The 13135-nt window shown below is 39.1% G+C and overlaps 1 protein-coding gene across 8 annotated transcripts in view; it reads right to left on the bottom strand.

Annotated features, from left to right (window-relative positions):
- Positions 1 to 238: 238 nt before the first annotated feature.
- The window catches only part of tnr (tenascin R (restrictin, janusin)), a 158933-nt gene continuing 146036 nt past the window's right edge, over positions 239 to 13135 (bottom strand). For all 8 annotated transcript variants that reach the window (XM_027285570.1, XM_027285568.1, XM_027285571.1 and 5 more), the window contains 5 exons: positions 12502 to 12653; positions 12206 to 12302; positions 4656 to 4817; positions 3822 to 3985; positions 239 to 1620 (listed from right to left, as the gene is read on the bottom strand). In XM_027285570.1, coding sequence (XP_027141371.1) covers positions 1501 to 1620; positions 3822 to 3985; positions 4656 to 4817; positions 12206 to 12302; positions 12502 to 12653 — 695 coding nt within the window. In that variant the 3' untranslated portion in view covers positions 239 to 1500. The remainder of the gene's footprint in view (positions 1621 to 3821; positions 3986 to 4655; positions 4818 to 12205; positions 12303 to 12501; positions 12654 to 13135) is intronic.

Raw genomic sequence — 13135 nt, 5'->3', positions numbered from 1 at the left:
AAAATGCTTGGTGGGCATGCTGCAGATTAGGCCCACCCTTATAAAAGAATACATTCTCTGCCATGTTTGCTGATTTTTGCTTTTTTCACTGGGGAGCTTAAATAGCGAAACAAGTAAAAGAAAGGCATAGAAGAAAGCCTTGGCTCCACTCCACCTACTGTTCTGCTTTCTTTGTTAAATTTATTTCAGCTAGCAGTGGGGGGGAGGCCAAACTGAAATCTGCACTATGCCCACCCTGACTTTCTTTTGCATAGAATTTAGTGTTCACATTGCATAAAATAACGCCAGGGGACACGATTAGCATAAAAGTCTCTGAAAAGTAAGAATCTATTAATGTAGGAAAAAGCTGTTTCAGTGACTTTGGTGACAAAATTGACTGGCATCTTTCCAAACAGCAGGCCGAGTCTTTATTATGCAGATCTTTGGTAAATATTACATTGATCAGCACCATCTCTGCAAGCAATCACAGCATCTACAACAGGGGTGAAACAGATATTAAGCATTTGTAATTTGCTTGTAAATAAAGCCCAGGAAATACCATTTAAATACCCACGAACAACTAAAGAAATAATCGATTAAACAATAGCTTTGCTGTGTTCCCACTCCTAGTGCAAATACTGTCTCAGTGTGGCTACCAATAATAATAAAGTTTAATGTTGGTGAATTTGCTTTAATAATTAGCACAAAGCATATTGTAATTAACAGTAACATAGACAGAGAGAAATAAAATATATGGCAATGAAGCTGTTGCTGGTGCACTGCTCTGTGAACGAGGATTCTCGAGTTTTGCTTTTCGATGTTAATTTCATAGCTTATGTTCAGCGTTTGTCATGTTTTATGATTAAATTAAAAGTCATCAAATCATATTAAATAGATGGACTTTTGTCACAATATCAGTTATAAAAATATATATATCTTACAGTTAAGGGGTTTAAGGGCATATACAGTATATTTTCCGTTAAAAGTGTTATTATTTCGTAACGGTTAAAATAACGCTAGCTCTTGCACTCTTGAGGGCATTTCTGAGCACATTTCCTCGCATCCCAGGGAAAGGCAGGTCACACACTTAAAAGAAACAAAAGAGGCTTCTTGGTTGGCCTCTCCGTTTTTTTATACAGCAAATAGAACCATTGTCATTCAAAGTATTTAATAAATTACATACAGTGTCCTCTATTGTCTGGGTAGAAGTACAGCAGGGAAAGACAGCTGAAGCTGGGCTGGAACAGAGAAAAAGAGTTCGGACGTTGTTTCAGCCTCTCTGCTATTTCATAATCCATGTTTATAATAGTTTCTGATTGTTGGTAGTATATTAATAATAATGTTTTATTATTTTACAACTGAGTATTAATAAAATATTAGTAGCTTTTTGTCATAACCCCCGTTTTTCTTTGCAGCCTCACTAAAAGGCATCGACGAGCACCATCAGTGAGGCACACAGATAGCAGAAACTCATCACTAAACATCATCCGAACTCCATTTATCCTCGACTCTGGGCTTTGTTTATACAGGGACAGACCGCCTCCTCTTGCTGCTGATGCTACGGAAGTTGAATGGCCTCATTTTCATCTCCACGAAAGGAATAGAGAACTCGTGGCCTTTCCAGTGGTACCAGTTAATACCCTGCAAGACAAAGTGTGATTTCAGAGGCTGCTCGAATCAACAGAGCTTTTTAGACAAGAACAAAAGCATCTGAATAAAAGAATGACAGAAAATGACACGTAAATGGAGTGTGAAGATGGGAAGGCATTTAAAGCAGCACGGCAAAAATCCTGACTTAAGAGCGAAGAAAATTACAAATTAGTGCAATTATAGTCTTATAGACTCTAGCCCCGCTAATCCCCATCACCACCGAAACCCCGGCATTTGCAGCTTCACTTTGAAAGGCAATTCCTCTCTGTGTATCTTTATGCCTGTCCATCTCTGCTCCCACCTGGTCTCATTTCACGTCATCAGGCAACAAAGAGAAGGGTACAGAGCACAGTGAGAGAAGCAGCAGTGCTCCAAAGCCTTTGTAGTTCAGTCTAATCACAGCTTCACACAACACCTCACTCTCTTTCTCGAGCCATTTCAGCATCAAGCTGAGAGAGAGAGAGAGAGAGGGGGAGAGCACATCACACACTTGTCAAAAGACAAGCCCTCGACGCTCACTCCCAGCTCACATGGAGCAAAAAACATATAGAAATCTATTACAGAGACAGGCTTAGGTACCACTGTTCATTGTGTTTACTCAAACATGCATGCCTTCTTCACGTTTTGAATAAACTCTGCCCTTTCCCTTCCACACGTTTCTATAATTTGAATATTTAACTCACTGTTGTGAGTGTTTGGATGGACTAAAAACCCAACAGACAATACAAGCCCTTTTGACCAGTAAATGTTAAAATACATCATCTCTGAGTGTCATTAAAAGTGGTGCAGCAGCCTTTTATTCATTTATTTATTTATTTAATTGACCTTTCATTACAGCTCCTCCATCAGGCCAGATCAATGTAATGGATGGAGGCGGTCTGCAGAAGTTTCATGTAATTTAATTTATAAGTGTTTCAAAATTAGAAATTTTAACCTTTAATTACACAAAATCAGGACAATTCAGGTGATTTTTGTAAAGGAAATGCATCGAGTTAGAGCTGTAATATGTAACATTCCCGAATTGCAATGTAGAAAAACCACTAGATCTATGTTATATATTTGAGTGTGTTGTTTACTTACGTTATTCTAAATGTTTCCAATGGTGTTCAAACCCAGAGAAATTTAATTGTATTCAAAGTAATGGTGTTTTTTTTAAGTTGACTGTCACAGGCGTCATGTCTCCTTATACCTGCTCTGGTTACTAGAACTGGTGGAAGTCAGCAAACGTGACTAAATGTTAACGATTACCTCGTCCACAAGCCCACACTACTTCACAATGTAACAAAAAGTGTGCCTTTTGTTATTCTTTTGATGTGAGAGACACCTCAGTAGCATCCCAGAAGCATCTCTAGACCCTGCTACACGGGGAATACATGGCTGGTTTAGTTTTGACAAGCTGTGACCTGAAGCATCAAGCAACACCTAGCAGATCAAGTTGGCTAGGAGTCAGACACAGGAGTGGTAGAAACACATAAATTGAGGAAAAAAGTTTAAAAAAAAAGAAAAAAGATAAACAAAGTCTGGTGGGCGAAACGCTCTGCTTTTGAAACGCTGTGTGGAGAATGAACCAAAACAGTTTTGCAGAAGCAGTGTCACAGAGCTGTGCTGGTTGGAATCAGGTCATTAGAGTAAAAGCACGGTAAGCTTTAGGGTGTGGCTATCTTGTGATTAACAAGTCATTCATCCATTCCTCCCACTCTCTCCTTGCAGCTGTTCTGTGCACATTTCCTGTGTGGTCATTTTCTTAAACACAAAATCATTTAGGAATGTGAAACATGAAAGCATAATACTAAAATAATGAAGGTCTTAAAGACAGGCTTTGACTGAGGGATCTTTTTTGAGGCAATAAAGCATGCCCACCTCATGGACTTGTAACATCAGTAGATGCGCTTTAGTGCTTCATATTCCTAAACAAAATTTTTATTTACTGCACTGCTGAGTGCTCAGAAGAAAAGCATTTTTGTTTTTTATGTATGCAAGCACACAATAAAATATGACAATGAACTAAATCTTGAATCCTGAATATGATTTGCATAAAGTTTGACACACAGTAAGTCTGAACCTTTTGGGGTTGTCTTGTCTTTAATTCATTCACAATAAGTGTCCTTTTGCAATTTCTTTCGACTTGCACCCCACAAGATGTTTGGCACATTTACTCTGATCTAGTGAGCATATTTTTTTAGATGACTCACCTGACTGTGTCTGGACTCGCCATATTTGCCATTGAGGTTGGCCCGGTGGCAGTTCTTGTACCACCAGGCTCCTTTGTAAGACAAGGCACAGTTAGTGACAGCGATGTCATTGTCTCTGTCTTTTGTCGAGAAGGGCCGGCCCTGGTGGTAGCTCAGAGAGTCACCTGGAGATCAAAGGAGAGAGCGAGAGAGAGAGAGAGAGAGAGAGAGAGAGAGAGAGAGAGAGAAAACCTTAAACATTAGGGTGTACCAGGCAATGTTGGTATACGGCTGCAGTGAATGATGGCATGATGAAGTGATAATAAACAACCAGGCAGGCAGGAGGGGAGATAGGAAAACATGACAGAGAAGGATAGGAAAGTAGTCCTGCTGCAGGCTCTGTGGATTTATTTAGGCAGAGAGAATTATAATTATAAACATGCAGGAATGATGGGTAATTCTGGCATATGGTCATGTTGACAGACTGAGAGATACATGGAGAGCGAGGACAAGAGTAGAAATGTGTAGAAGTGCTGAGGCGGGCTTCAGACATCAGGGGGAAGAAAAGATGGAGGGGAAAAGAGGAAAAAAATGACAGATGGCAGAGGAGAGATGGGAGAGAATTTCACTTAAAGGTTGGGGAAAACACACTTTGCCATATTACAGTATATACAGTTGTATTTTGACAAAAAAATAGACCCAAATAGCAAAACGCTTTCAATGTTCATGTCCTCGTTGACCATTTTTACACAGTAAGTGGGTTGAGCACAGTGCTGTCACCCACAGAACCAAGTAAAATGCTTAATAATGATGTGTGCTAAATAAAAAATATTTCTAATGTATTCAACCACGTACCAGCGGTGCCGTTGTACTCTCCTATCCTGAGCTTGTAGAGGTTTCTCGCATCTCCAATGGAGAATTTGTCATAATTGGCATAGACTGACTCCTGTCCGTCCTTCATGTCAATTCTCAGCTCATAGCGGCCTTGAGCTGCAATCCTCTGAATGTTGTCTAGACCTGTAGAGAAATGACACGTATTATATTGTATTGTCGACACTGTGCTGCATGTTTTTAGACTCCAGAGACACAAACTGAATCTCAACATATCTGTTTTTAATCATACTGGCGTTATAGCTTCAAAACATGATTTAGAAGTCATCCCACCCCCACTGACATGGAAGTAATTACAGTTGTACTGATTATGGACGTCATTATTATGCTTGTCATCTTGATTGGACTTCTGTGGAGTCTGGGTGCAATCCACTAACAAGTGGGCTTCAAAGCAATGCCAAGACATGAGAGTAAGACAAAGTAACACAGGTGCAGATTTAAATCCATACAACCACGATGAAATGCTGATGTACAGTGATTTGATGAATTTCTCTCTTTGGTACAGTATGTTATTTGTAAAGAACCCCTGTGGAGGTCTCAGTATGTGTTTCTAAGAATATACTTTGAAAATGTTTTACAAGAAAGAAAGAAGTGCATTCAATGTGGTTGTTAGACATAAACGATACACATGTTTTTACTGTAGGAGAGAAACACGAAATTCAAACCAAGCAGCAATGTCTGTGGCTGGAATGAAGCCAATGCAAAGTGCCAAAAACTTCCTCAAACGTCCACTTGAGGCCGGCTACAAAACAAGTCAGTTTCTATAAGCCCCCATATCTACATGCCCAACTTTACAGCAGAAATAAACATGTTTATAGCCTGGTTTTGGTCTCTATACTCTTCAAAGGTGGCTTTTACAGGACTCAAGTAATTCCTCTAAGGGCTTTACAGGGTACAAAACAATCTGTTCTTAGGTCGAAAAAAAAAAAAAACCTATAATAGGAAAAATGTCAGAAAGAGCAACAGAGATCATGCCATAGATGTTATGTATACAGAATAAACAGTATGGAGTGACAATATAACGCATGGGAATCAGAGAAGACGTAAAACCATTACACCAAGAATTCAACGTGTGTTATTTTTATGACTTAGTGATATTTTACCAATCAGATTTGTTTCTTCTGTGAATTGGATTATTTCCACCAGCAGCTTTGTAGGTTCAAGGTTTCAGTCCTAATAAGCACTCTCTGGGACGTCTTTGTCAGCTGGCCATATAGATGTGGATGACTGACATTGTGAAGAGCGGTGGACACTGTCACCACCAGCCCTACTGCAAATGCCACATGTTGCACCTTTTCCGAGATAGGCAGCTTTGCTCTCTATCTCCAAGGTAGCAGATAGGAGGCTCGTTTGAACCCAGACAGGCGATAAGGCCCCACACTGACCTGAAAGATTGGAACTGCCTTCACTATCAGATTACACCCATTTGGATAAGAGACTCCTTTCCTGCTTAGCGTCCAACAGAAGCATCACTTGAACACTTTTCTTTTTAGCCTGGGAAAAATTCAAAAGAAAAAAATAAAAATCCCCAAGCCTTCGCTGATAAGCGGCAGGAAGTAGAAATCCCGGAGAGCAGAGAAACTAAATCTGCTGTAATATGTCAATGGAAAGCAGATACAATCTATGTTACAACCCAAAGGCACTTAAGGTGACAGGGGAAAAGCAATTGTTGCAATAAAATTGTGTTTAACACTCAGTCATCTCTAATTTCCATTGTATAATATCACTGTATTATCAGCAATTAATCTTGCACCCATAATTTTTTACTGTTTTTTTCCTCCAACAGTTTTATGGGATCAGACTGCTTTATTCCAAACTGCAGCGATTAAAAATACATTTTGACATACTATTGCACTCTTGTCCTATTATACTACCAATATTACCATCTCGTCACATTTTATTACCAGCATTTCTCTCACACTTATTCAGAAACAAGAGGGGGGAATTAAAAAAGGAAAGACAATGGGATAATGATCGCATATCACACACAGACACTCTGGTTCCTCTCTGTTATTACATCATCAAACTGACATTGTGTTAAGCATGAAAACTGACTGAGGTCAGTGAGTAGGGAGAATAGATTGCCCTAGAGCGGCAATAAAAATGGCCGTTTTCAGACTGTAACATAATAATGAAAGCTTAATTTCCATATTCTTTACTGCTGGCCAGTTAAGTGCCTCTTCTTTTCAGTGTGAGTGGATTTAATATCAATGTTTATGGTTCCATACTGCTCGATATATTGCCGTTCTGTGTGTCGAGGCGGTGATTAGCTAAATGTTCATTATAACGACTCTCCAAGGCTATGACAGTAACCTATTCTGTCGAAAGAAAAGTGAAGGTCAAATTGTTTGAAACTGCAGTGACCATCTGTATGATGATACCATTTCCTCCGTGTGAGGATGATCGTTTTAAGGACACTGCTTATGCCGTAAATGGTTAAAATGCACAGCAGATAGCAGAGGACATAACACAAAAACGGCTACCTCAAGTGCAGAAAAACACTTAGAGCAATGATAGTATTTTAGAGTGTTACGGTTTTGCCAATAACAAGTTGGAACGCAGATATAAATACAACATTTTATGAGTGTTAAAAAACTTGTTGTGTTAAGGCACAGTCACAGAAGCATTTTAAACAGCAGAGGTTTGGACCGCAATTTATTAATTTCAATGAAGACGCCATGATCAGTGGATACACTCACAGAGGAACACCATCAGCAGTTAGAGCTGCAGCAGTGGCTGTAACACACAGCTCATGGAGGCAATTAGGGTAGCATATTTATATCCTCTCTGAGTCATAACTCAGTTCAGTCTGAACAAACAGATACAGATATACATAAATTTAGATTCAATATGACTTCCGAGGATATCATTATCTCAGATATCCATCATGAATAAATGTCCATAAATCTGCAAAGAAATCATAGGGGGGAAAAAAAACTCCAAGACTTGCCTGACAATCATCAGATTTGTACATTTTCTTCAAAGTAATCCAGAAATAGTTGTCTGTATGTTCATGGGTATGTTAGAAACAGGAAATGCTAATAGCTAATTTGGCATTCTTTGGATGGTGCCAATTTTCCAAAAATAAGTAGGGTAAAAAATGTTGTAGCAAGTTGTACCACATTGCTAACTGGCTCCATACCAAAGATTTTTTTTATAGCAGAAGATAACACATTACAATCTCCACCAATTATATTAAATGGTATACACTTCCTGTGCTACCTTGTTTGGAATGTGTTGTGAATGTTGTGTGGATCGCTAAAAGCAGACTGTGTTGTGCCAGAGATGCTTCAGGAAGTCATTTAAATTTTAGTTCTGTTGTTACATTATAGATCATCTTTGGTGAAACCAGACCAACGATTCAGCACTAACACAGAGAAGGGACGTCTTTGCTGACAGATCTCATAAGAGTGTATTGCTGCTGTGACAAAGACAAGTCTTGACAAATTAATTTTCTCTGCTTGATTTGTCTGCCTGAAAAACTTCATTTCAACATCAAAATGTTCATATTCATTTATTTATATTTATTATATTTATCATATTTATTTCAGTGACTGCTGTTGAAAAATATAATAATACAATACAATAATCAATAATAATAAAACTATAATAATCTGCGCTTAGGTTCACTTTTCTAATTTAAGTCAATTGACTTTAGACCTACTGCTGTTCTCCTGAAGGGGAGTGGCAGTGGCTAAACCCACATGACCCACAACAGGGAATGAGTCTCCTTTGAGCTGTCTCTTGTCTTAACCGCGTCTGATTATACTTGTCGTTTTAATCTCCCAAAGCATCATTCGAACTTGGAACATGACCACCCACCAAATTGAACAAGACAACAAATAATAAACAGTGACAGAAAAGTGACAAAATCCATGAATATTTATGTTTAATTATTATGTTTTATTTTATATTTATATTTTATGTTCTCTGTTGACATATCTTTGACGGTACTAAAACTCGGTTGCTCATCAACATGTTTCTTATATTCCTAGAAACACTACTCGCCCACAGTGTCAGACATTGAAAAGCTCTGGCCTGGATTAGCACAAAGTTTCCGATTGTCAAAAGCTTACCATTGCAAGCTGTCCTCCTGACACTGCTAACCGGTGTTGTAGCACTTGAGGTTGGACTTAATAATGTCCTGCCACAGTTTCATAATTAACTGAAAATACTTTCACACAAATTAAACTCACTATTTTAGGAAGCAGGTCATTAAAAAAAGATATGAATATGAACTAGGTAGACCTTCCTGCTTTGAATGACACCAATAACTTTCTAATTTTAAATTTTTGTCATTGTTAACGGCTGTTAGCCTTCGTTGCGTTCCTGACAGAAAGTGAGCATTAGCCAAACCTCCTGTAATTCATAATGTAATTCAAAATATCACAATATTCCTATGGGATATTTGCAAAACTGTGTCCAAAAGAAAACACACAGCAGTCAGTAAATCCTGTAATACGCTTACTGAGAAGGCTGTGAGGTGTGTGCCTCACTAAAAGAGATATAGCCAATATTAGCCACATGTGTGATATATACTGTCTGGTCTTGGTCTTGACTTGGTCTCGGTTGAGCTGGTCTTGACTACAACACTGCTGCTAATGAAATGGCGAAATAACTGGATTGTTAAAAATGGAGGAAGAGATACTGTGTTGCACAATGTTTTCCTTCATGACCTACCTTCACTTCCTCCAAATACTGTACAACCCACATAGTCCCTATGCCCTAACCTTCTAACAACAACTGTATCATGAGGACATACAATTAAACTTCACTCTGCCATGTTTTGGTGAGATTAATTAGATAATGCTCCAACATGGCATTGCCTCAGAACATATTTTGACATGTCACAGCAGGAAAAGGACAGATGTAAATAATAAAATTAATGATGGCTGAATTTGATTTCGCTGGTTCATGTTCAGGGTCCCTTCTCCTGGTTTTGTTCATGCTGGCTCACTGTCACACTGTCAAGTCTAAATGAGCCATTGCTAATTTCATTAGTAACATTTGTGTATGGAAGCATGTAGTCCTCTGTTCAAAACCATATAAACCAATGGATCAACAGACAAGCCAGTTTCATACAGCAGCTTGACGTTTTGTGGTGCACTTTATGGCTACTGAGTTCCCTGCTGGCACGTTATCTGTAATCTGGCATCACTGGGAGAAGCTTTCACAGGAGCAAAGAACAGCTCTTGATGCCTCACGCCCTGAGGTTACATTAAGCTGCTATTATGCACTGAGAGGACAGAGTACAGTGCAGGATAGAAGAAAGTCTGGAGGGGGAAAGTGCATCCTAGGAAAGCACTGAAAAAGTAAAGCGTGACCCTGTAGATGGACGTGCCCTGGACCGGTCCAGAAATGTTGAGAGGGCACCGGCAGATTATTGCTGATTCAGCTCACGTGGAAACGGGTCAGATGAAATATTGTACTCACTGAACCAGATATGCACTGGTGTCTTTAGATCATACTGTACGGAGAGAGCTGCTGTAAATCTGCCAGATGTGAGGCAAATCTTTGGCAGGATGTTGTTTCATGATGCCTTCAGGTCTCCGTCAGAAACAGCTAAAACACTCCTGTCACTTTATAGCTCTCTATCTATGCTTCATATTGTGAAGTGTGCAAAGAGGAAGGATTTTTCTCCCGTATGGTGTAGTGTCATCTTACAGAGATATATCTGTCCACTATTTCTGTCAGGCCTCTTCAGTGAGTGATACTCTCTACTGTTGTTGAGATAAAAAAAAACAATAAATTATTAATTTATACCAGCAGACAGCAATCCAACTTTTTCTGTTGTGATAAAATGTTAAGAGCTAGCTTTGAACACCCTCCTGGTAGTGGAGCACAAAAGTAACAGGAGCAGCTGACATTATTATTCAATTCAACTCGACAACACAGCAAACTACAGCTTTAAAAATAACCACTGAAGCAATAAATCTGACTCTCAGCAAGAATTGCTGGCTTTTATACCACATTCCATTATATTGTCAGCTCCTGTTTATGAGGGATTCGATCTAAAATCTCTTTATGCTCTCACCTATTACAGTGTGCTTAGTCACTAACGGACTAGCGTGTGCCACAGCTATCTTGTATTATGATCCAATAAGTGTGTATGCAAAGTAGCAGCCCTCCCTCTGTTACAATGTGGTGACAATGCCATGTTATAACTCGTGTTTCTCTCAAAAAACATTCTTCTCAAGGTTCCGATACACACAATGAAATATTCATGTAACATTTCCCTTTAATCTTCTGCACAAAAACACTAACACAGAAACTGGCCCATGAAGAAACATGACTCATTTGCACATTTTTCTAATGAATATAATTATTGTTTCATAATGGGATTTTTTTTTTTGGGGGGGTTGTTCTTTTGTTTTGTCTTTCAATCAAAACGACGCTAAAAAACAATTACAGAGTCATTTCAGGGAGAGATGATCTTTCAGGGAATGCAGTAATGAATCGGATAGACTTTGTGAAGTCAAGTGCTGAAATATGATCTTCACACAGAGTGAAAAATCTTACGAGAAAGGCTGTACTGCATGCACGAGACACTGAAAACGTCTCCCCTCTCCATCAAATAGACATATCAACTGAAGCCAAGTGAAAGCTCAGATACTGCCACGCCTCAGTGACTGAAATACTACTGTAATACTAAAAGGTAATACTAAGGGATCACGGAGCACTGTTCTTAAGAACATTGAATATTAAGGATTAAAACTCAGAGATGATGCAGTATTGTATGAATTGGCTGTTTATTTGTCGGCAGGTAACGTGCAACATAATCCACTCCCTCTTTTAGAAACACAACCTAGCCTTCTCTTGCTTACAACAGCAGCTGAGAGCTTAACAAATATAGTTTTCCACGGAATGATAGCATATCATACAGGGACAGCAGTAGCACTATGTTTTATAAAAAAACAGAGCTCACGTTTTTTTTGTATTTTTTCACCCCTAATACTGTTTTTACAGATGAGTGTGTCGAGGAGGTTTCTTGTTAATGACGTAGCCTGTTGTTGCTTTACAGGTCCATGTTTGGGCAATCTGTCTGTTTTCTAAATGTGTTACCAGATAACATCTCTCTCTTTCTCTTTGTTTCTCTGCAAAATGCTAAAATGGGTCATTGGGAGTTAATATATCTGGGCGGCCCGCCCAAGTACACAGATAGAGCTTTCATCTGGTCAGCTCTTCTGAACAGCACTTATAGAGACCACAGAGCAAACAATTTAGAGCGAGTATTGGCTCATAATGATCAATTGGAGCACCCTTAGGTAATATCAGAAAACTACATGTGGTTAATATTAGCCTGCAGCCTATAAAATGCAAATGGAAATGCAGCTCAATGGACAGGGTGACCTGAAGTTGAAATAATGCAAACGTGAATTTTCTAGTATAACTACTAGTCTGTCATAGTCAGTATTATGTAAAAAAATGAAAAGTAGAACCACTATTCCACTAGTCCTGGATATAGTTATTTTCTGTCTAACTTGGGTAAATATTTCTCTGTCTCAGAGTCTTACCAAGCCAGAATTCATCCTCCAGGTTTCCAAAGCCGACCCGATAGTCACTCCACTTCCTGGAAAAGTCTGTCAGGCCATTCTGACGACGCTGGAATACCTGAACACCAAAATATGAGAAGATCAGAAAAATAGAACTCATTTTTACAGACCAAACAGCTGACATAAATCAGAAGGACCTTGCAGTGTTTAGTGTTGTATCCAATGAAATACAATTTTCACACGCACAGTTTTTTTTACATTTGCACATATGATAAATGTGCTATTAAAAGGAAGGTGTTATCTTCACTGGGACTTACAATCCAGCCTCCTTCATCAGTGGTCATGTCGCAGTACACCTGCACACCCTGGCTGGGATCTCTGTTGATGTAAATGGTGTAGACGCCGCTCAGCGTCTCGCCATTCAGCAGGTGTTGGGCACAATTCTGAGGTGTTGCAAATAGACGACTCCCTGGAGAGAAGCAGAGGAGGCATGAGGACAAGTTAGGGTCTGCTTAGTTTTGTGCATCTCTATCAAATTATATGGCATTTTGTAACATCCAGGATTTTGTTTTTCAAAACTGCAGTAATTGATATTTTTTTACATCAACAATGGATGAAATGCCTTTGTGTAATGAGCTGCTTGTAGTCCACTGATCGGTTCTGTTTTCAGTCACAGCAGGCAGCTGTTTTAACTGAACAAAATCAAATGAGCCGACTCTCCGCTACCTGCCTCGCACCAAACAGCAGACAGACAAAGGTAGGAGGTAAACATAGTGGAGCATTTAAGTGTTAAAAAGCAAACATTTCCCTCAGGAGTTGGTGGAAACCAAAACAGAGCTAACGGTAAATATTGACCTAATGAATGAATGTTAATCCGTGTCTGTTGGATTTATAAATAAAAGCAATGGCCTGCTATATCAACTTAATAAGGTTAGAGTTGGGTTAGGGTTT

Source organism: Larimichthys crocea, chromosome XII, assembly GCF_000972845.2.
Source record: "Larimichthys crocea isolate SSNF chromosome XII, L_crocea_2.0, whole genome shotgun sequence".
Taxonomy (NCBI): Eukaryota; Metazoa; Chordata; class Actinopteri; family Sciaenidae; genus Larimichthys; species Larimichthys crocea.
This window is presented reverse-complemented; position numbering and strand designations above follow the sequence as displayed.